Source organism: Chenopodium album, chromosome 21 (genome assembly GCF_948465745.1).
Source record: "Chenopodium album chromosome 21, dcCheAlbu1.1, whole genome shotgun sequence".
Taxonomy (NCBI): domain Eukaryota; kingdom Viridiplantae; phylum Streptophyta; class Magnoliopsida; order Caryophyllales; family Amaranthaceae; genus Chenopodium; species Chenopodium album.
The window spans coordinates 2,512,739-2,535,419 of record NC_137854.1 but is presented as its reverse complement, the minus strand read 5'-3'; the positions used below and the strand labels follow the sequence as shown (position 1 = coordinate 2,535,419).

The 22,681-nt window shown below is 31.7% G+C and overlaps 3 protein-coding genes across 3 annotated transcripts; 1 reads left to right on the top strand and 2 right to left on the bottom strand.

Annotated features, from left to right (window-relative positions):
* The first annotated feature begins 3,616 nt into the window (after window positions 1–3,616).
* LOC145600963 (DNA (cytosine-5)-methyltransferase 1-like) lies at window positions 3,617–9,168 on the top strand. Its single transcript, XM_081656843.1, has 22 exons — window positions 3,617–3,928; window positions 4,205–4,413; window positions 4,490–4,521; window positions 4,609–4,708; window positions 5,417–5,524; window positions 5,622–5,741; window positions 5,827–5,911; window positions 6,003–6,202; window positions 6,292–6,357; window positions 6,433–6,666; window positions 6,771–6,829; window positions 6,921–6,987; window positions 7,094–7,423; window positions 7,561–7,629; window positions 7,715–7,801; window positions 7,895–7,982; window positions 8,094–8,212; window positions 8,284–8,388; window positions 8,469–8,512; window positions 8,610–8,679; window positions 8,763–8,866; window positions 8,999–9,168. The coding sequence occupies exons 2-22, from the start codon at window positions 4,246–4,248 to the stop codon at window positions 9,147–9,149; spliced, it is 2,406 nt and encodes an 801-aa protein (XP_081512969.1). The 5' UTR covers window positions 3,617–3,928; window positions 4,205–4,245; the 3' UTR covers window positions 9,150–9,168.
* A 115-nt stretch (window positions 9,169–9,283) lies between these two features.
* On the bottom strand, window positions 9,284–11,018 carry LOC145600964 (red chlorophyll catabolite reductase-like). Its single transcript, XM_081656845.1, has 2 exons — window positions 10,656–11,018; window positions 9,284–10,032 (listed from the first exon to the last, which is right to left on the bottom strand). Exons 1-2 carry the CDS (start codon window positions 11,016–11,018, stop codon window positions 9,424–9,426), a joined length of 972 nt encoding a protein of 323 aa, XP_081512971.1. The 3' UTR covers window positions 9,284–9,423.
* A 1,009-nt stretch (window positions 11,019–12,027) lies between these two features.
* On the bottom strand, window positions 12,028–15,212 carry LOC145601790 (heat shock factor protein HSF24-like). Its single transcript, XM_081657862.1, has 2 exons — window positions 14,687–15,212; window positions 12,028–12,873 (listed from the first exon to the last, which is right to left on the bottom strand). The coding sequence occupies exons 1-2, from the start codon at window positions 14,888–14,890 to the stop codon at window positions 12,271–12,273; spliced, it is 807 nt and encodes a 268-aa protein (XP_081513988.1). The 5' UTR covers window positions 14,891–15,212; the 3' UTR covers window positions 12,028–12,270.
* Between the last annotated feature and the right edge of the window lie 7,469 nt (window positions 15,213–22,681).

The following is a 22,681-nucleotide window of genomic DNA, read 5'->3' as shown; positions in this document are numbered from 1 at the left end:
TAAGGTTGTGTTCAGTATTTAGACACATCCATACAATAAGTATATTGTTAAGGTGTTTAAGTCATAATGGTTAATTCAATGAACCATGTAGATTAGTTGATTTTGATTTTATAAGAATACATCCTAAGGGCCTATTCTTTTCAGCTTAATTTCAATTCAGTTTAGTTCATTTCAGCTCTAATCAGTTAAGTTCCTAATTTCCTTCTTTCATAAACTATTCAATTCAAATATCTTCTTTATTATTTGTTAGTTGAAAAAAAAAAAAAAAAAAAAAAAAAACTCCACAATAAAATAAAATGAAAAACACACAAGATACCTCGTCAATTTGTATCGAGTCGGCCTCCAAAATTTGAATGGGCCCATCAAAAAATTATGTGTTCCAGAATAATGTGAAGTACGGACCACAAAAAGAGGGTTGATGTCTTAGTAGTACAAGATCTTTCGCCATTGGTCCCAAACCTTCTTTGATGATCAACTTAAGTTTTTTCCTCATCCAACGGCAATCCACCACCCAATTTGGGCGGTGCTGATCACGTTCGATCAATCGAGAAGGTGGGTCCCTTTCACTGGCATTTGACGTGGATTTTAGGCCCTTTCCTAACTATTGGGGCTCTTTCGACATTGGACTCTTTGGTTTAGTCACTGTACTTCTGTGTGACATCCCATTTTTAATGGAGAATAATTGATTTTATGTTGTGTATCATCAAGTTTGTAATAGCCAATAGGAGTGCCATATTACCACTGTCTCTAATATAAGGTCACTAATCAAATGTATGCTATCATTTAAGGGGGCGGCAGCCATTCTCGTCGATGTCCGGAATTTATTTGAAAACATGTATGCTGGTTATTGTAGCGATTTTTATTTAAAACTACTACAATAAATTAGAATTAGAAATAGTGGTTCATAATTTTTTGTTGTCATTTTCTAAATTTATGTGGCTAATACATTCGAAGAGGGACCTTGTACATTTTAACAATTCTATTAAAAGGATCGAATCATATAAATTTTTAATTATATTAAAAAATTATTCAACCAAACTTTCATTGGTTTTTCCCTTGGAGGGCATTGGACCAATTCCCCCCCCCCCCCTCTCCTCCCCCCTCAAGTCCTACCTATACTATATATGTCCTACGAAGTATGTGATTATGTATCATAAATATTCACTAGATTTTTTTGTTTAAGCATAGATATTTTTTATTTAAATTTATATGTTGACCAGTTTATTTCAACATACTCCGTATTAAGATAAAATGAAAGCATAAATTGATCCTCTCACAATCTTGCAACCCCGCTTCGAGTTGTTTAGGAATTGGGGAGCAAATAATAATGGGAATATGGGATTACTTCCTCTAACATGCTTCAAGTGGAGAGTTTTATCTCTTCATCGTATACACAAAACACCCTAAACTTCAAATTGTTATAAAGAAATTCAATGGAATCATGAAGTTAAAAAAATCCAATCCAAATTTGGTCACTATCATCTCAACCTGAGCATTATGTTAGATAAGCCTAATCATTTAGCTAGTCGTACTTTAGTAGTAGAGTAGTGGGTTTAGGGTGGTCCAACAAACCCAAATGGAAGTTAATACCGTCCATGAACTATGAAAGCAAGTTAGGTTGATGTCAATAGCAATACCATTGATCGTTTGCAGTCTCCCTATGAAGAGGGATCGTGCACCTCTTGAGGGAACAACCATTTTCAATGGCACACAAACACAACTTCAAAGGGGATGTGTTGATATCTAATTGAAACACTGGTTAATTTTGCTCACTTTAGGCCCACTCTTTGTAGTGGGCTGCCCATATATCCAAAATAAAATCTGTCCTTCCAAATTCATGAACCACACTATTTTTTTATATAATTTATATTTTTGTTTACTATGCATTTATTTTGTATAAGAAATTACAAAGACAATGATTGTGATAAAAGTTATTTTCACCACTAAACACTAGTCCACCACTACATAATAATATACACAATTTTTTAAAAGTCAAGTCAAATCACACTAACTACTCAAAAGTTATTGTCGAACACATCCTACATTTTGAATGAAATTAGGTTGCACTTGTTAATGAGAAAGAAAGTTGGACCACTTACAGGTTTAGTGACGTCTACATATTACAACTATAAAATTAAATTTTGCAAGACTTTGTTTCTTCTCACTAATGGTGTTGTTACACCTTTAGTTAACTTTGCACACTTTATTTAGTACATTATACGAGTCATCTAGACAAGTGTCAAAATAATATCATAAAATAATATCATTGTACTTTTGATCTCATAACCTTCAAATCATAAAGTTCTAGATTGTATGGCATACTCCATTTTTGATTGGCATATGAAGATTTATGGAATGTTTATCTGTATGTTTGATTCCCTCGTATAAGACAATGATATTGATTCTCTATATCAAAGGATTCATTGAACAATTAATTGCTCATTTAAAAAAAAAAAATTATTATTTGTATCTATTTATAGGGTAATGCTATATGTAGTCCTTATAACTATAAATAAGCATTAAATATCTTTTCTTATTTGGTACGTAGTATTAATTTAGGAATGCATGACAAAATCACGCGCAAATCAATGTAATTAATAAAGAGATTTCACTAATATTTTCCTCTTTTAGCTTCTTATACAGTTGTCCTATTTATATTAACTCATACTTCGTATTTGATAAGATTATTTCGAACTATTTAGATTTATGGGAATTAGAGTATAATCGTTTTAGAGTATTATAAATATTAGGTTGTTTAGGGTTCAATTTTCACAGTATTTAATTATGAGAGGATTTTATGTGTTTATCCGAAAGCGGGTGTTTAAGTGTTCCCTTAAAACTCTCACACACACATCCACCAGTAAACATTTTTGTCTGCCAATAAACATTTTTTAACAATCAAATACAAAAATTCATTGGAAATTTATATCAATACAAATTCAATGCACATCTCATTTCATTATTATCAATGCAAATAGGACTAATGGTTGCTAAATCAGGCAATTACGATACCAAATTAAGACAGATAATATCAAATCTAAAAATTCATATCAATCAGATGAATTGAATATAAACTTAATTGATAGTAAGAAGGAATACACATGTACCTAGACTAATTAGTGATTGGTGCCTTTTCAACTACATGAATGAATCAAACGCAATTGCAAATTTGGTAACTGGTTTTTCAAAACGGTAATTTAACCTATCTAGTTCGCATCTTTCTAATATGTTTTGATTCAGGTAGTATTTTTATTAATCATAAAATTTAATTATAATTACAATATAAACAAAGTGAAATTATAACGAATTTTAATAGTACCAAATCTTATACTCGTGTTCAGCTTAAAATTACTTTGATCAAACCTACTGAACTTGTCTTATCTCATTTAAACAATTAAACACTTTATTAATTTTGCGCAAAATTACTACTTATCATTAATAACGCATAACAGCATAACCTATCTTAAATTATTTTAATCTATCTCAAAATACGTACGACTCATATTAACTCGATCAAGTTAAAAAATATTCCGTACTCAATATTGTATATCCGTATCTATAGAGAGTAGGCGTAGGCTATTCTTCTGAAAAAAACTCAAAAAGAAAGCAGAAGTTACTGAGTACTGGCTATTAGAGCCGTAGAGGCAAGTAGTCGTTTGACTCTAGTCCAAGAGATCACAAAAGAAGCAATCAGAAATATTTTTGACAAAATTACAGTATTCCGATTTTCCCGCTCATAATTCAAAATATCTAACATTCAAAAAATATTTTGATACATTCACCTCTTCCACTTTCCCTCAATTTAACCCACGCTCAATTTAAGTCCTTTCTCTCTCCTAACCCACATCTCTTCGTGCACCGCTTCTACACTATTAACTGCGCCCTCTCTTCCTCTCCCCTCCTCACTAAACTCTCAATCAAATCTACGGTAAACCCTTAATTTTTCTTCATTGTTTTCATCAGAATTAGGGTTTACGATTGAATTTGTTTTTCATATATTCTGCGTTTGTTTCTGTTAATTTTTATTTTTATTTATTTTTTGTGACGAATTATAGTCTGGAATTGTAGCTTAAAACTGGTAATTTTGATTTTTTGATGAACAAATTGAAAACTTTTAGTGTATTTGACAATTGAATTAGATTTAGATTTTTATTGATGAGTTATAGTCTGAAATTGTAATTAATCTCGTAATTTTTATGAACAGGTTGAACAATAACTGTAGGTTTTTTGCCAATTGAATTTTCGATGGAGGAGAGTGTGCCGCAGAATCTGAAGAGGTGTTCTGCGGAAGAATCTGAACAACCAAAGAAGAAAATAACAACTTCTACTGACGAAGAAGAGTGTAAATTGATCGGAAAACCTGTTCCCGTTCAACAAGCGAAGGAACGATGGCCTCATCGTTTTTTATCTAGGGTAAAATTTAGTCTAACCTAATTTTGTTACAAATTTAATTTGTGTGAACTGAATTTTTTCATGTGTAAAATTTCAGGGTAAAGTGGTAAATGCAGCAAATTTTTCAATGTAAGAATTGTGGAAAATTACAAATTAGGTTTAATGAATCAGTTTGGTTGTATTTTTTTAGTTGATTTTATTTGTTTTACATTTCAGAGAATGGAATACTGAGGAAATTTTGCAAGCCTCAAACCACTACACCCAAGCTGTTGTTGATGGAGTTGTAATTAAGCTTCTTGATGATGTATACATTCAGGTTGGGATAATTTCTACCTGTGGATTTAATTACTCGGTTTTCTTAGAATTGCGATGCTTGCTTATTTTCTGATTCGTGTGCATTGTTTAGAGTAGACTCGATTGGCCTGAATACAAGCTGAGTTCTGGTTGTAGTGATACTGATATAAATATGGATTTAGTCAATTGAGATATACAGATTCGAAGTATCCAGAATTATACATTGTGATTTATATTCGATATCATCTTAATTAGAACATTTGTAATGCTTTACTTAATATAAGCTTGATTCGATTGATGAGTTGTGTATCGTAATTAGAACATTAATAATGCTTTACATAATATGAGCTCGATTCGATTGATGAGTTGTGTCTATTTGGACTCTAGAAGGCTCAGCTTAAATTTATATATATGGTAGTAACAACTAACAAGTACAAAGAGCTAATCAAATATCAACATATAGAAAATATTCCAACATTATAGGGTTGATGATTGAGAATAGATATGTTACTGGCATGGGTATATTCATGTGATTATTATTCCTTGTAAGGATTCAAAACGATATCAAAGTAATTTTGGTAATGACTATCGAAAATTAATAGCATTACACCTTCAATTTTAATCCAAATGTCACTATTCGAGTCAGGCAAATGTTTGCGTTTGAGCTACAAATACAAAAAATGAACTTCTTGTTGCACATGATTATTTTACACAATGTCTTCTTCTGCAGGGAGAGGAAGGGCAGAGAGATTATATTGCCAAAATCGTGGAATTCTTTGAGACTGTTGATAAGGAGCCATACATTACAGCTCAATGGTTCTATAGAGCTGATGATTCTGTGAGTTTTCAATTTCTGTTTTTGAAACACACAATCTTGTCAACTAACTATTCATTGGAAGAACTATTTACTGAAAATTTTGTTTGGTTTTTCTCAGGTCATTAAAGATCATGCAAATTTTGTTGATAGCAAAAGAGTATTCTTTTCAGATATCAAAGATGATAATCCACTGGGATGCATTGTTAAAAAAGTCAAAATTGACTACAATCCTTCAGATGTATGTTACATTTGAGTGCATTAGTCTGTATTTTGTTGGCTATGTTAATCTTATAAAAGTTGTCTAATTCTATGAATTTTGATAGGTTGGTGTAGAAAAGCCTGATGATTATTTATATTGTAATATGCGATATAAATTACCATATTTGACGTTTGAAAATATGGTGCTTGGTATGTTATCTTTGTCCACCATTCTCTACATATTTCAATTAAGAGCTTGCCTTCATTCCTACTGTAACTTTTAACATTCATAATGATTTAGATGAGAAAAACCAAGGCAGTGGTAGTGATACTTCGTCAACTATTTCAAGTGATCATAGTTCAAATGAAGCCATTGATGATGCTTCTAGTAATGCACAACCAGCCAAAGAGATGACATTATTGGATCTATATTCCGGCTGTGGAGCCATGTCAACAGGCTTGTGTTTAGGTGCAAATTTATCAGGAGTAAAACTTGTAAATGTAAGCTAACTGTTAACTTATTATGATATTTTACTTTAGATACAGTGGCAATCATTAATGAAAGTTTTTTGTTTATTATTGTTTTCTAGCGATGGGCAGTAGATTTGAACCCTTATGCTTGTGAATCTTTAAGCAAGAACCATCCAGAAACTAAGGTGACTTTCTAGCTCTTGTTTACCCCTACCTATAGTGGAGAAGTAATGGCAGAGTATAACAAAATATTTTTACAGGTGAGAAATGAGATGGCTGAGAATTTCCTTGCCCTATTGAAAGAATGGGAAAAGCTTTGCAATGATTTAGTATTATCACCTGCACCCCCCTCGGAGATGACAAATCCCGAAGATGTAGAAGAAGAAGAAGAGGATGACGATCCGCTATCTCCTGGAGAGTTTGAGGTAGAAAGCTTACTAGACATATGCTATGGGGATCCCAATAATGTGAGAAAACGTGGTCTTTACTTTAAGGTATTTTCTTTCTCTCTAGCTTACATAACACAAGCTTTATTGATGAAATATTGTTGTAGTATTCAAAATTATTCATATTTGAATTCTATAATTATTGATTAAAGGTACACTGGAAGGGGTATGGACCTGAAGAGGATACTTGGGAGCCCATTGATGGTTTGAGGTTTATAACAACTTTATTTTCAGTGGTATTTTATTTATTTTACTGTGCTTTCTTTTTATTTGGTCTAAATATTTGCTTTCATATATAACAGTGGCTCTGAAGAAAGAATTAAGGAATTTGTCACAAAAGGATACCAATCAAAACTCCTTCCTCTTCCTGTAAGAAATTCGTGCTTTTGAACTACACTGCCTGGTTGCTCTTGTCATTTCTTTTTAGTAAACAAGTATAAATGCTTACATATAATATTATAATGCCAATGTACAGGGGGATGTTGATTTTATATGTGGGGGACCTCCTTGTCAAGGGGTTAGTGGATTCAATCGATTTCGAGATACAAATAATCCTTTAAACGATCCAAAGAACCAGCAGCTAGTGGTTTATATGAACATAGTTGAATATTTAAGGCCAAAGTATGTCCTTATGGAGAACGTGGTGGATTTATTGAAATTTTCTGGAGGATTTTTGGGTCGCTATGCTGTTGGAAGACTTATCGGTATGAACTACCAAACGCGGATGGGGATCATGGCAGCTGGATCATATGGTCTGCCTCAGTTTCGAATGAGAGTGTTTCTATGGGGTGCACACACTTCACAGGTAAATTGCTCAGTTGTCATTGTGGTGGACTGTGCTTAACCTTACATATAGACCCTATGAGATAGTTATGCAAATGTTCTCATCCCCTCATTAAGTAAAATCTTCCATCAGTACTCATGTTCTGACTTTTGTGACAGAAACTACCTCAATTTCCTCTCCCTACTCATGATGTTGTTACAAGAGGCGGGGTTCCCGTTGAGTTTTCAGTAAGGCATTCTTTGCACATTAAATATAAAGCTTCTAAGTTAATGACACTATATGTTTGTAACAGTTTTGTTCTAATACATGCAGGATATTAATGTCTCACATGGCAAAAACAGCTCTGCCCAGTTAGAGAAGGCTCTATTATTGGGAGATGCTATCTCAGATTTACCTGAGGTACATGTTTGTTGGATATTTTTATTGGTGTAATGTAGCTGTTGCAGAAAATCTTTGCTTGTTTTATAAAATAATTTATGTTTATCTATTCAGGTTAAAAATGATGATGAGGAAGATGTTAAGCCTTATGGAGGAGCTCCCCAATCAGAATTTCAGTGGTACATCAGACTACCTAGAGAGGGTGAGTTTATGGATACTGTACTTTATTTCAATTTCGTAGATTTTTTATTGCTTAATCTTCACTTTTTCATTTAACTTGTATGATATTTGATTGTGTTATTTGGTTTATCAGAAATGGTATCATTCAATGGTTCAGCTGAAGTTGCATCAAGTCATTCTCTTTTTGACCACCGCCCCTTGAAATTGAATGATGATGACTTTTTGAGAGTTTGTGAGATTCCTAAAAAAAAGGTTTGCATTCTGTTTTCTTTGCAAAATTAGTTCAATACGATCTTGTTCTTATGCCTTTATATTTTATGTAGGGAGCAAATTTTAGAGACTTGCCCGGGGTGCTAGTGAATGATAAGAACAGGGTATCTTTGGATCCTAATGTGGAAAGATCACTACTTCCTTCAAAGAAACCATTGGTAAGTATCACTCAAATGCTTTCGTCGTCTGATTAATACATGCTATTGTAATGGTGTAACCTTGAAATGTTTATGGTTAGGTTCCTGATTATGCAATTTCATATGTCAAGGGCAGGTCTACCAAGTATGTGCATTTTTTTTTTTAGTGTTAAATTCTTGTGTTACATTAGTTCTTCCTTTTTACCAAGAATGTAAGATATGGTGTGTGATGTCATTTTCAGACCATTTGGTAGATTGTGGTGGGATGAGACAGTGGCTACTGTTGTTACCAGAGCTGAACCTCACAACCAGGTAACCTCATTGCTTGAAACACATATTGTGACACTTATGCACTCGTAATGTAATACGAGTATTAATGGTTTGATCTTTTTCAGATTGTCCTACATCCCGAGCAAGATAGAGTGCTCACCATACGGGAAAATGCAAGGCTACAAGGTTTTCTGGATTGCTACCAACTCTATGGGCCTATTAAGGAGAGGTAAGACTTCTGAAGAACAAGTTATTTATACAAAAATCTTTCACCTCAGTCTATCACTAGTAATACTTATAGAAGAATTGTTATTTATTCAGTTTTTATTAAATATCATTATTGTTGTAACATGTTTGATAGGTACATTCAAGTCGGAAATGCAGTAGCAGTACCTGTAGCTACTGGTCTTGGCTATGCTTTCGGCATAGCAAGTCAAGGAAATGTTGACGGCAATGCTGTGATGACGCTACCTTTCAGATTCCCTCAATGTCTTGCTCGCGAGCAAAATTGAGCTGTTGTCATTAGAATGTTTAGGAAAGAAGCAATTGTGTAAAAGTGATGGAAACATTTATATTGATTTAATTTTTAGTCTATGATTTATGATTAATATGGGAAAATATTGAGATTAATATTGACTACAAACTCTAGATTGACAGTTTTTTGCTGAATCTTCAATGTACTCTGCAATAACAATATGCAGAAAGGAGAAAATGTAGTCCTAGAATTAAGCTAGCAATACAATGTGCTTAATTGATTACAAAACCATGTTTCTTGATTAATGGTGATTACAAAACAGCTTGCAGAACTTCTAAAACACGGTCAGCTTTTTCTTGGCCGAACATCCTAGGCAAGCTAGATCCAATATCAGTCTCAATACTCTTACTCTTAAACAAGCTATCCCTCTTCTTCAAACAAGCCTTCTCATCATCTCCAACATCTCTGTTTTCGCCTAATGCGCATAAGCTTAACCATACGTTCAACACCTCTTGTGCCACATTATTAACATCGTCCCTCAGAATTTGCTCCATCCTATCCCCTCCACTTGACGAAGTGTCTACACGAAGCACAACTGCTGTAGGAGAGAAGACGGAACGAATGTAAAGGGACGGGGAGACATAAGGTTGAGCTTCAGAAATTTTATCAAGGACCTGTCTTTGCTTCTCTAGTTGTGTATCTTCATAAAATGTCTTCAGGTATTCAGGGTGAAGGATTAGGTCCTTTCGAGGAGGTAAATCGAGGATTAGAACCAAAGAAGTGGGACTACTTTGGATGAACTCAATCACCAAGTGTGGTGCATCGGTTGAGTTATTCATGTAAGATGATAAACTTGTGATGTTTAATGCTGCTCCCGTTGGTAGTTCACAATGTAACCAAGAACCTAATATGAAGTCAATCTGCAAATGTTGCAGCTAAATGTTAATGGCATTGTAACTAAATAGGAAAATTATCAAGATAATCACTATGTCCCTTCATTAATGATCACGTTTTATTTTTCGGACATCCCAACATAATATTTATATGAAGTTGTAATTATCTTTGTCACCTCTAACTTAAGAACACATTAGAATGTCTAATTTAGTACAGGAAATGGTCATTTGGTTCACACACATACACTAAATGCTACCAAAGGAGGAGGAATTGCCAATATATTTCCTACTAGTAAGCAGTTAACATTTCACTTTTTGTGCCAATCAAAGAACAAGTTACGGAGTATTCGACTAAAGGTCACAGGTTCGAATCTCAACACTTAATCGGAGCAAAGCCAACTGATCAAGCAAGATAGCAAAACAAAGTTTATTTCAGAAATTATAAAATTCCTATGTCAAGCCATGATCACATAACACATAAACTACTGTTAAATTTCGACACTCACAAATGGGCTGCAATGGGTTTCAACAACTACAGAAGTAGCAAAACTAAAATAACATAATTTGTAAATAACATTACTTTAAAATAACATAATTTCATACAAATAGTTAGCTGATTTATGTAACGATGAAGTTGTAAAGTAGAGTACCGAAGAAGAGGGAGCACCAGAGCGAAGTAGAAGAGAAGCATGGGCAGTCCCACTTTGGTTTTCAAAGTACTGAACATCCTGTGGAAGTGTACATGGTAGTAGCAATGGATCAAGGCGATTCTCAACCGTTGATATTAAATCAATCATCAGATCTTTGATGGGTGGTGATGCGTAAGGGAAGTCCTTGAATCCTGGCCGTCCATCACTGGTCATTGATGATGATCCTACACAACAACGAGTAGGAGTGGATGTAGGAAATCTGAAATTGGGTAATGAAGGAAGAGGAGTATGGCTAAGTGTCAAGGATGATGGTGATGTTTTTGAGGGGAGAGAAAAGGGAAAGTGTGACAAAATTAGAGCCATACGAATTTCTGAGCTTCATTTGCAGAAAATACAATTAAATATAATGGGCTAATTACCAATTGGAGGTTGTTGTAGTGATGATTGAGACTACACTTGATAGGCGGGATCTGTATTCGATTTCTTGCAATATCAATTGAGAAGGGACTGCAACCTAACCACCCAGAATTGATCATCGAATCCGGATTAGCCTAAAGGGTAAACCGTTTGGAACACCAAAAATATACTACCTATACTCCTTAATGCATGTCTTGGGCTAACTAATTTTGGGCTACAAAGTTGGCAATGCATCTCTTGGGCTTGATGGTTTTTTGGGTTCCTACTCCTTAATAAAATATGCTCATAGTCATATGCATGGTCAATTTGTTTCTATTACGAGTTAAATATTTCCCATTTGTTTTACAATGTAATACCTAATCTCTCCATCCTGGTATTTGGTCAAAGTTTTAGACCTTAGATCACATGTGGGTTTACAATCTATGATAAATCATACTTTTTGTAACGCACTACACGTTAATATAAATAAAGCTTATTAGAGTTAATGTGATTGACAGAGATCGTGGATAAATAAATGGGACAAATAAGAAAGAGCATAGCCATTTAACCCCAAAGTAAATACAAAAATGGGATAGATATACAATCTAACTAACTGAGTTGGTTAAAATTTAGAGATATATTCTATTCCTAATATTAAATCTTGTTTGCTACGGAGTATGTCCCTAATTTTCAAAACCTCATTAATTTTATTTGAGGATCTTTCTATACCAAAATGAAAAGACTTGGCTTATAAAAAGATATTGTCAAGCAAGTTGGATACAAGTTGGATTCCAAGTTCATGCACATAAAAACTACACTACAGAGTTGAATTCCAGTTGAAACTTTCTTGAAAGATTTTATTACATATATATTGTCCAAATTATACATATGAAATATGTATGAGAAGCAAAGTGTATAAATCCAGTTACTTTAACAAGAGATTAGAGGATTAACCCTTACATTATCCCTTCATTTTTTGAAGCCAAGATCCTCTATTGAATACATACATAAATACATATAGCAATATATATTTCAAATTATACCAAAGCAAACTACAAACGCATATAGTTCCGCCGTTGTTTCTTCTATCCATCATGCATCTTCAAACTTGAACAACCACATTGACTAATCCATGACCATTTCTCCTTATAACAGACATTTCTAAAACGAGAAAATTGAACAAATTATGCAATAAAAATACAGTATTATTATTGTATATTCATGAAGGAATCTTCATGATCTTTCGACGACATTGGGCTCCATTAAAGCCCAAATTAGAATTATTGTCTCTTTGAAATTCATCATAACATCTTCCTCTTTTCTTGACCCCACCAACTTCATTCAACCAAACACCAAACAATTTCAAACCTTCTTTTTCATCATCTTCTTCTTCATTATTATCAACACCTCCAAAGTCATCTTCTCCAACAAACCCATCTTTGTGGGCCCCACAAGATACCACCATCCCCTGCTCCAGGATATGGTTTATCTCATCTGGGCCCACTTTTAAATGGGCTGTAAGAAAGCCCATTAACTCTTCACATTGTTTCTTTGTTTGGGCTAACTCTGAGTTTAGCATCTCGTTATCTCGTCTTAATTTCTCGTTTTCACCCGATAAATCGGCGATTTCGACGGAGCCTGGTGATGACGTGGATGTGGACCCTGCATCGTCGCCGGAGATGGACGGTGATGTGACGGCGCCGGTGACTTTTCCGGCGAGTGTTGCTTTCCGGCGGCGGATGCCGGAGAGGAGATCTTTTTGGTCTTTCTTAAAGTTGTCGTTGGCGAATTCCCACTTGTCCGGCACAATTTTGCGGAATCCCTGAAATTTGTTTCGTGCATATTCGTCAAAAGTGAGCGCCGTAATTTTGGAAAAAAATATGAAAAATATTAATGTCACGTAGAAAAATATTACTATGAAAAATTGAAAAGTACATAAATTCCATGTGTTAGTCTTATAATAAAGTACAATAATAAAGATAATGAATGTTTTGATTATTATAGTTATTAAGAGAGATTCTATCTAGGAAAAAATTTATGTTTAATTCAATCCAACAAGTAAAGTGAGGAGAAAATTCGTAGAAGAACTATAGGAAGATGTTATCAAGAAGTATATACTTGACATTAATACTTTCATTTGACTGGCAACTTTAAGATATGACATATGAGTTATGAAAAACCTCTATGTAATGGCAAGTTTAGGCATCTCAAACAAAATCAAAGCAAAGATGTCACAATACTAATTCAGTTATTTGTACACTTTACGGTTTTAGGCCTTATTTAGCAATTAGATAATTGACGAGATTTTGATTTGGAAAATAGATTTATAATGCAAAAATGTCATTGGAGTTAGTCTATACAGCTCTTTGTAAGAGTAAATTTTGAGAAATTGTTACAATTAGCTATTTTAGGATAATAAAGCATCTGATGCAACATGCAACTAACTAATCAAAACTATTAATGCGGTTAAAAAAAAAAAAAACATGTACTGTTCTTTATCTTTGCCATCATGCAAAATTGCAAATACTCATACTTTTAAAATGTCACCACCCTTGGATAAGCGTATACACATTTCTAGTTCTCATTGAGGTTATTTATTTATTTATTTATTTTTTTTTTTCTGTTTGAACCTAGCAGGGTGTTAGTGTAAATATTGTTGTGTGAAAATCATCCATTTTCTAAGAATGAGGCATTTTACGGGGCAATAGTGAAAATTTTACGAAGATGAGTAATTGCATAATATCTTTTTAACTTACAAACTTTGATTGTAAAATTTCACAAGTAACGGTATATGATAATAAGAATAAATATATCAAGTGTAATACTTCTAAAAACTTCGTAATCATTATGCACGTAAAGTATAGTTGAACTTGTATACATTCTCTATTTTTTTAAAAGCGTCTTTAAACCTTTTGCATTATTGCAATTTGCAATTTGCATACACTAAACTTTTTATACTTTGTAATATTTCACAACGTACCATCAAACATATTTTTTTGATCAAAATAGTATATGTAAGATAAAAAATAAAATAAAATAAAAAAATCAACTACCCCGCGATAACAACACGATTTTAAAAAAAAAAAAAAAAAAAAAAAATCATTCACCCATTAGTGTGAACAAGTTAAACTTTGACAATATCTCATGGGAATAATTTTATACAACTCCACAAGTCTCCCTCCACTCTTTAACCACTATCGTATCTAGTTAGTAGGCACATCTAAATTTGATTAAAATTATACTTTTATGTTTGTGAAGGAAGTAATTTTTTATACTCCAATAATAACTTATGAAAATACTATCGTATATGCAAAAATCGTCATAATAGTCAACCTATGAAACTACATACTCATATCATCTAGTGGTAATTCCAATTTTTAATTAAGGCCTCACACGTCATAATTTAAACAAATTATAAATTTGGCCCATAGAAGTTCTCATTTCTAACAGAAGTAAATAAAAATACTACTTCCTACTCTACTCTACAAATAAACGTTGACATAAAATTGTAACCAATCTCAGGATATGATAACAAATATCGTTGAAAAAATGAAATCAAACTCTATCAATCAGGATCATATATACTTGGTAAAAAATTACACTATCAACGTGACAATTAATTTTCGAAAACTTACATAGGTGTTAAGCTGGCGAACGAAACTGGAGAAATTGTTGTGCTTGAAGAATTTGGGCAACAAATCCTTAGCAAACTCAGCAGTTTTCCAAACAACAAAAGTTGACCCATTTTCTCCCCATGAAATTACATCATCTGAACTTTTATCATCTACCATCTCGTATGTCTTCGTCAAAAATGGCGCAGGAATTGACCTTTGCCCCATTTTTATTCAACTACTACTCTAAAGATTTATATATTTTATTAAAAAAAATCCCCTGTTTTCCTCTGTTTTTTACCTAGAATTTAATCAAGAAAAATAGCTAATTTAATCTAGAAAAATTAAAGATTAAGAATTTAGGAAGAAGAAGAACAACTAAAAAGCAAAAGGGCAGTTAAAAATTCCCATCCCCAACAATAAAACCCAGAAAGAAATGAACCTGAATACATGATTTAGATTCTGATTTTTCCTTAATTTTTTTTGATCCTCTGTTTTCCTGCTAATTAGAAGAAAAGAGTTCTTGATTTTGCAAGATCATATTTTTCTCATAATATATGAAAGAGAGAGAAGTAAAATGAGAATGTGCAGATGTTTCACGTAGAATGCTTATAAAAATAGATATAGAGACGAAGACAAAACTCAAAAGTAAGAGATTTATAGAAAGTGACTTGACAAAACAGGGTGTTCTAGAAAGCTTCTTAATCTCTTTTTTCTTCTTTATTTTTCCAAAGTCATGTTTGAATATTAATAATTTAAAAATAAAAAATTAATTATTAAAAGTGAGTAAGTTCTCCACTTTCGTTGGGTTTGAAATTTGTTAATGGGAAATTGAAGTTGGCAACAACTACTACGAGTATACAGTATAATCTTAGATAAAGCCGTGTCATGTTGACGTTTTTAAGGAACTTGGAAGAAGACACTATTTTTTACAATTTATTTTAATTGCTATTGTCATTTTTCATTTGTTTAATTATACAACTTGCAAATAATTAGAAGTTTGGATTTTCTTGATAAACAAAGTGTGCATGGTTGCATTGTGGTTTATTGTTGACTATTTTAGAGTAATTATTGTACCAATTAGTATATGTACAAGTAATTTTTTTTTATTAGGGTTTTCAGTCTTGCAATATACGAATTATATGACATAATGTAGTACAGCTAAAGGTTTTGGGTTTTTTTTTTCATGTGCTTGTTGGTATAATAAGGTATAATCGGTTGTATAATAAGAATTATTGGTTTGAAATATTTATTTTTGATGTTCAGTAAATGAAGAATGCTTTCATTCACTACTTCAATACTAGGTTTAAATTTATTTATTTTATATATTTTTTTGTAGAAGACTCCAATACTTGGAATTTGAAGTTTCTTGAGAGAATGAGTCAAAAATAAAGTAAGGCAATATTTATAGAACACTAAATATAAAGTGGTAGAATTAGTAAACAATAGAAAAGTATGTTAACATATGGAGAAAGAATTATATTTTTTGTTTTGTTTAAACCTATCTTCACTTTTTTGTAGAACAAGATCGGAAGTAAATTCATATCGAAAATTTGATAAAGAACTTTCAAGTTCAATTTACAACCAAAATGAGTTACAATAAATTCTTATTAGTCCATAAACATATAACAATACTTTGTATAAAACTACTTTCTCTATAGCACATCACTTTCCATATTTGATCATTTATTAATTGTACCATTTCTTTTCTTTTTTTTTCCTTGAAATATATTACTTTGTGTTGTGTGTTTCTCCTTTCATCTTCTCCATCTCTATTTATAAGTTTATCACATAATCTTTTCGTTTCCCTTATTCTAAATAAATTATTAATCTAATTGTTTAATCATTACTATTATGTCAACAAGTTTTGCACAATTTTTTTCTCGAATCAGATCGCCCACTTAAAATCCTAAGATGTGATCACATCAAGCTGATACACTTTCAAAAAAACGAAGAAAATATTAAATTTTAGAAATTAGAAGTGGAAATCACAAATTCAATTCAACATATGTAGTGCAAAATTTGATTGGTGAAATAGAGAGGTGAGAAAAAAAAATATATATATGAGGGTTGTGATATGTTTAACTAGTTTATCCATGAAATGTCAAATGTGGGGTATAATAAGATTTTATTAGTGCAAGCATATTAAATTGCAATGTTTTCATACTTTCATTTATAAAAGAAGGTTCTTATAAAATTTCTGAAAGAGTGTAGAAATTGGTAATGATCTGGATTCATGCCACGTGTACAATCTAGACGGCAGGCAATAAATTCTTGTTGGAAATAAGAGCAATTCCTTATTCCACCTAACCCATTCCATTGCATATGGAATGGTTTCTTATGCAAAAAGATTAACATAAACTTCTTTCGGCTTCGATTGTGACACCATTTTTCTACTACTTTACTTTTCTTGCTTTTTAATAAGGTTATCATTACCTTGTAATCTTGCATGCCCTTACCATTTTGATTAATTTTTAATCATCATAACAAAATTTAGTAGATAATTTGTATAATCATTTGAGATAAGTTATGTGTTTGAACTATAGATTTAATAAATCGTATCCCAACCAATAAAAAATAGTACCCCATATAATAAGTTAATAACTACAAGAATAATAAGCAATTTATAGCCGTGTGATGATAATTAATGGTTATGTAAGATAACTAATAGAGTAGAATGACTTAGATGTATGAAATAACCGTTGTAAGTAAAAAATGCATAACAACAATATGCATGTTGGAGACTACTATGTGCATATTCAAATTGTTAGATAGCTTCTATCTTTCAGTTTATATCTTTGTCTTTTTCATTTTTAAGAAAATCACATATTATTTCACCTTTATACCTTATTTTGCCTTTTCATAATGTATTTCGTTGATAACCTTATTATCTATCAAAGTTTCATACAAATAAAAATTAGTTAGATCTTAGATGTCTGAATGAGGTTTATGGTTATTAAATGTCACCTTATTATCAAGTTGTAAATGAGAATAAAGGTTATTAAATTGAGCTACTGTGAATTTGTGACCTCAACAAAAGTAATTTTTTATTTTTTTTTATTTTTTTATTTTAAGTGCAAGTTGTTTGGTTGACATGAAAAACAAAATTTAAAAAAAATAAAATAAAATAAGGAGAATAGATGCCCTTTAATTGAAAAACATAAAAGTATAAACCTAGATCAGTGGAACTTCCATAATATTTGTATGTGTTTAAGGGAGTGAAAGGAATTGTTAATTAGTTACTTCACTTCACTCCCCCACGATTAACTAGACAACTTGTCTCAATTCTTACATCCCCTGTTTGATTTAAGCGTTACATTTTAATTGAGTATGTATATCAATGTGAAACTTTAACCAAATATAGAGTATAAACTTTCTATAAATATTTGTTTTTATATTCAATCAAACGACCACGCCAAAGTATATCCGGTTTGCACAATACAAGCAAGTATACGAATATCTCTCTATTGGCCACGGACCACGGTTATATTTTCTGGTAACCTATCAAGGCTATCAGTGTGCTATAAAACTATAGAATGGTCCTATAATTTCCGCTTTTATAATTATTTTAATATTATGGATTTATGATGCATATTGATTTAACTTTAATAATTAATATCTCTAGAACGAAACTAGAAGTATAGGATTGAAATTTGTTGTTTTAGTTGGTGAGACGTTGAAAATGGAAGTATAAGTTAAGATTTGATCCCTTCTAGTCTTCTAAGCATGCCGGTGCTGTAGTATGATGACCATATATACGTACTGTTTTGATGTGTTAACACAATATGAACATGTAACACGAGTTTAAATTTAATTTGAAACACTTATTTTAGCAGTACCCTTTTGTCATTTTTCACCGTCCAATAATTATACTGGAGACTCTCATGAGGTGTTGGAGTGAATGAAAGATAGTGAACTTGTATCAAATTAAGGGCATCCTTGGAAGTATGGTACCATAAGTTTATTGTCAAACAAGATTGAAATTTCGTACAGTACTAATTTAAAGAGCTGATTTTGATTTTTTTTTTTTTTTTTTTTTTTTTTAAAAAAAAAAAAAATGAGCTCATTTTGATATCTACTGTACTGTAGTTGACTTGATGGGTTTGTTCACTTTGGTGTGAGCTTTTACAGATATTTGCAAGATTACTTAATTACGAGAATTTTATATACTTCATAGTCCCTTAATCCTAGAATAATTGATACGTTGGATTTTTTTATACTATTCATGATGGTTTTTTTTGTTAACATAATAACAACATATTTTATGGTTGTTAGCTAGATAGGTATTCATATATTTCTCAAAAAAAAAAAAAAAAAATGATAGGTATTCATATAAAGTTTCATAAAAATAACTTTTTTTTATATAATTTTTTATTAATATTTACTTATATATTTTATAAGGTCAAACTAGTACATCGATATGTGTGCAAAATTTGACCGTGTCAATTATTATGGGACAAAAGGAGTATATTAATTTTGAACCTCCTAAAGCTTGTCTACTTGTAGGCTTGTAGCATTGACGCGAGCGAACTCTTATTCTTTAGTTTTCTAGTTTAAAATATATTGAAGTAATTTTACTACCATTAGGTATAGTCTACTATAATTGATTATGTACCAGTTTAAAACTAAGTCCAATAATCAACTTATCGAATTTAATCTTATTATCCTCTTTAGGGTGGGAGGGGTGTGTTATATAAGATTAATGTTCATTTATATGTATGAGTAACCTCATTTTTTTATAAGAGTAACCCTAGGTTGGCGCAAGCACAGTGAGTGGCGCATGAGCTGATGAGCAAAAGTGTACTTGTCATGCCACTTGAAAGATAACGAGAATGATTTTACTGAACTGACACCTCTAAGCTCTCGCTAGTCAATTTTGTTCAACTTTAGAGGTTATATTCTTTAGGAGTGTTAAGGTCTCCATTATTAAAGATTTAAAGAGTCCATAACAGGATTTGATCTTGTGATCTTCAAGTCAGGAGAACAACCTAGTTTCTCAACCAAAGGCCATAACTACTTTAGTTTTGCGGCACTTAAACAGTTGCTAAGATTGCTAACTGGATACATCAAAGTAAACATCATATATTCTAACAAATGTCAGACGACGAATGTAGTCCAGTTCAAATAGTAATCTGAGCCCAATGAGAATATAACAACGCTTGACAGCCCAAAAATTGATAACGTAGTCTTCTTGTCATTTTAGGATTTTTAGCATGGACACTACACCCACTTTCCACCCCATAAGCCATAACTGATTTGAAAAGTTTTATATTCACCCGAATGCAGAGTACATATAGAGTAACAAAATAACCGATTTGAAAAGTTTTATGTGCAATTAGGAGATTTTTTGTGCTCATTTGATATTATTTGTTCACATAAAACGAAACTGTATATCATAAAAATTACGATTAACAAAATAAAAAAGGTTAGCAAAGTACTACTTGGTGCATCTTCCTCTCTTGTAGTCTTTGTACATACACATTGGTGCAAGTAAGATTTTATCCCCTAGTCTGATTTGAAGTTCATATAATTCTAATTGTGTTTTATCTTTTACACTAGTTTGATTTGCTTAATATCTTTAGGTTTTCACAACTTTGAGCTTATATCAACCAAAGAAGAAGAAAAAGAAGAAGAAAAAAAGGGTTGCTCTATTTACTGATACTCATAATCAAACCTTTCATTAAGAGCTTGCAATCAAACTAGTCAATACACGGGTTGCATCAATAGTAAGGTGAAATATGGTGAAAATGAGAGCAAGTCCGGGAAAGAAGAAATAATTAATTTGTTCAACAAAAAAAAAAAAAAAAAAAAAAAAAAAAAAAAAAAGAATTAGATTCAATTAAAGAGTTTAAGAACATAAATGATCTTCATTATTACTTTACCTTCCACAAATATAATTTCCAAAAAAGGGAATGTATATACAATTAAGGGGCATGTTCACTTAACAAAATATATGGTGTTCAAGTCTACAAATTTTTATGGTATGATTTTAATATCCATTTTTGAATAGCCTTTGACCATAGTTGAGGGATATATTTGAAAACAAAAATGAATCAAGTGATACAGCTTTTGTTAGATTCATCTTATGTTGTATGTTATGAATATAACTATTGCTAATACAAACTCTATACAACCGGTAATAAACTAAAGATAACGTAGTTTTAATTGTATCATGAATAATCAGCCCAAAATCATCATTGGCATGCATGTATACTCCATGAGAAGTAAGTGAAAGAGAAGGACTAAGCGGGGGGAAATTAAAGCTAGAACCACATTTCGAAAATGTCACTTTTAAGTATATACGATATTGTCAACATTTTCACTGGTACCTGATATCTTTTTTAGTAGTCTAGCCTTTCTAGCGCAACTAATCCAATTTTAATGCTTTGTGTTACCTCTTTTTTTCCTTTTTCTTTGAAAAGATACTTACAACATTATTTTTTGATGCAAACTTTCGACATTATGATGATACCAGTATAATATATATGGACAAATGACTACACAGTACTAGTATAATACATGTATATCAGTATATGGCAAATGTATAGCGCGCCTTTAGCCGCCTACAACACTTGGACTCAAAGATTCCATGAAGACCCCATAATTTATTAAATCCAAACACCCAACGATTATTTGCTAGACTACTTTATGGTTTTGAGAACGACTATGTTTATACTACTACTACGTACTACTCCATTGGACAGAATATCTTGCATAGTCATGCAAAGCAATCACTTTTACAGGTCAGAAACCCAGCTGTATTTTTGAAATGGAACCCCATTTTCACTATTTGCCACCTCACACATCAAAGTTTTTTGTTCGTTTCAAAAAAAAAAAAAAAAAAAAAATTGTTGGTTTTTAAAAATTAAAACTTTTTTTTTTCAAAAATTATTTTAAACCACAAAGAAAGAACCATTAAAATAAAGACCCATTTAAATTAAGACCCACTAAAAATTACGATATTATAAATTGACCAAAATTTGGTTCACATCAATAGAGATACATAACATCTAACTATAGTTTTTCCTTTTGCCATAAAGGAAAAAATAGATGAGAACTGAGATTAGTAACACTATTAAGTTTGGCATAAAATTAAACTGGTCAATATATCTCCATTTTGTCTAAGGTTGTTTGGGTTAATTTTGCTACATATAAGCTATATTGTTGTTCCTGGTTATGCACAACACTAATTAACCCCCCCTTTAAGCAGCTCCATCACCATGAGTGCTTCACCGAACAAGCAACCACCTGTGCCCAATGCCTCAACCTTGTCTTAATTGTCTTCGGATCATCACCTGCATCACCGATCATATGTATAATCCATCATTAATTATCGACGTACAACTTAATTAGCTTAGCAAAAAAAAAATGTTGTTAATAAACTACGCATAGTCCACATTAAACATTTGGTATATAAATATAGGAGGTGCAACATATATATATATATATATATATATATATATATATATATATATATATATATATATATATATATATATATATATATATATATATATATATATATATATATGAGTGATGAAAGTTATTGCATGCATGGAGTACAACATTGTCGTGATTATGGGTTGGATGTCTAATTGTGCAAACAATAATGATAATCTAATTGGCATGCATTTAGGGACAATGTCAAATAAAGAGCATGTTTAATAATTTGCTTTGCTAGTACTCCTACTATAACAAGTACTTAGTATAAGTTGGTACGATTTTCGTGTTTAAACCTTTCTCTTAAAACTTCATAAGAAAAAAAAACTTTGTAACAAAATAAAGTACGTAGTATAAGACATATAACCATAAAGAAGTACTCTATAGTCCGTAGAATACAAAAATAAACTGACAGTAACATTAAATGACATAGGATTTTATCATAAATATATTACTACGTACGCGTATTTTAAATTAATGCACTACGTATCTTTTTTAAAATTACGTAAATTTAATAGTTTTATTAAAGATACGACTTGTATGATTACTTCATTCACATTAGTAATCCCCTTTTTCAAT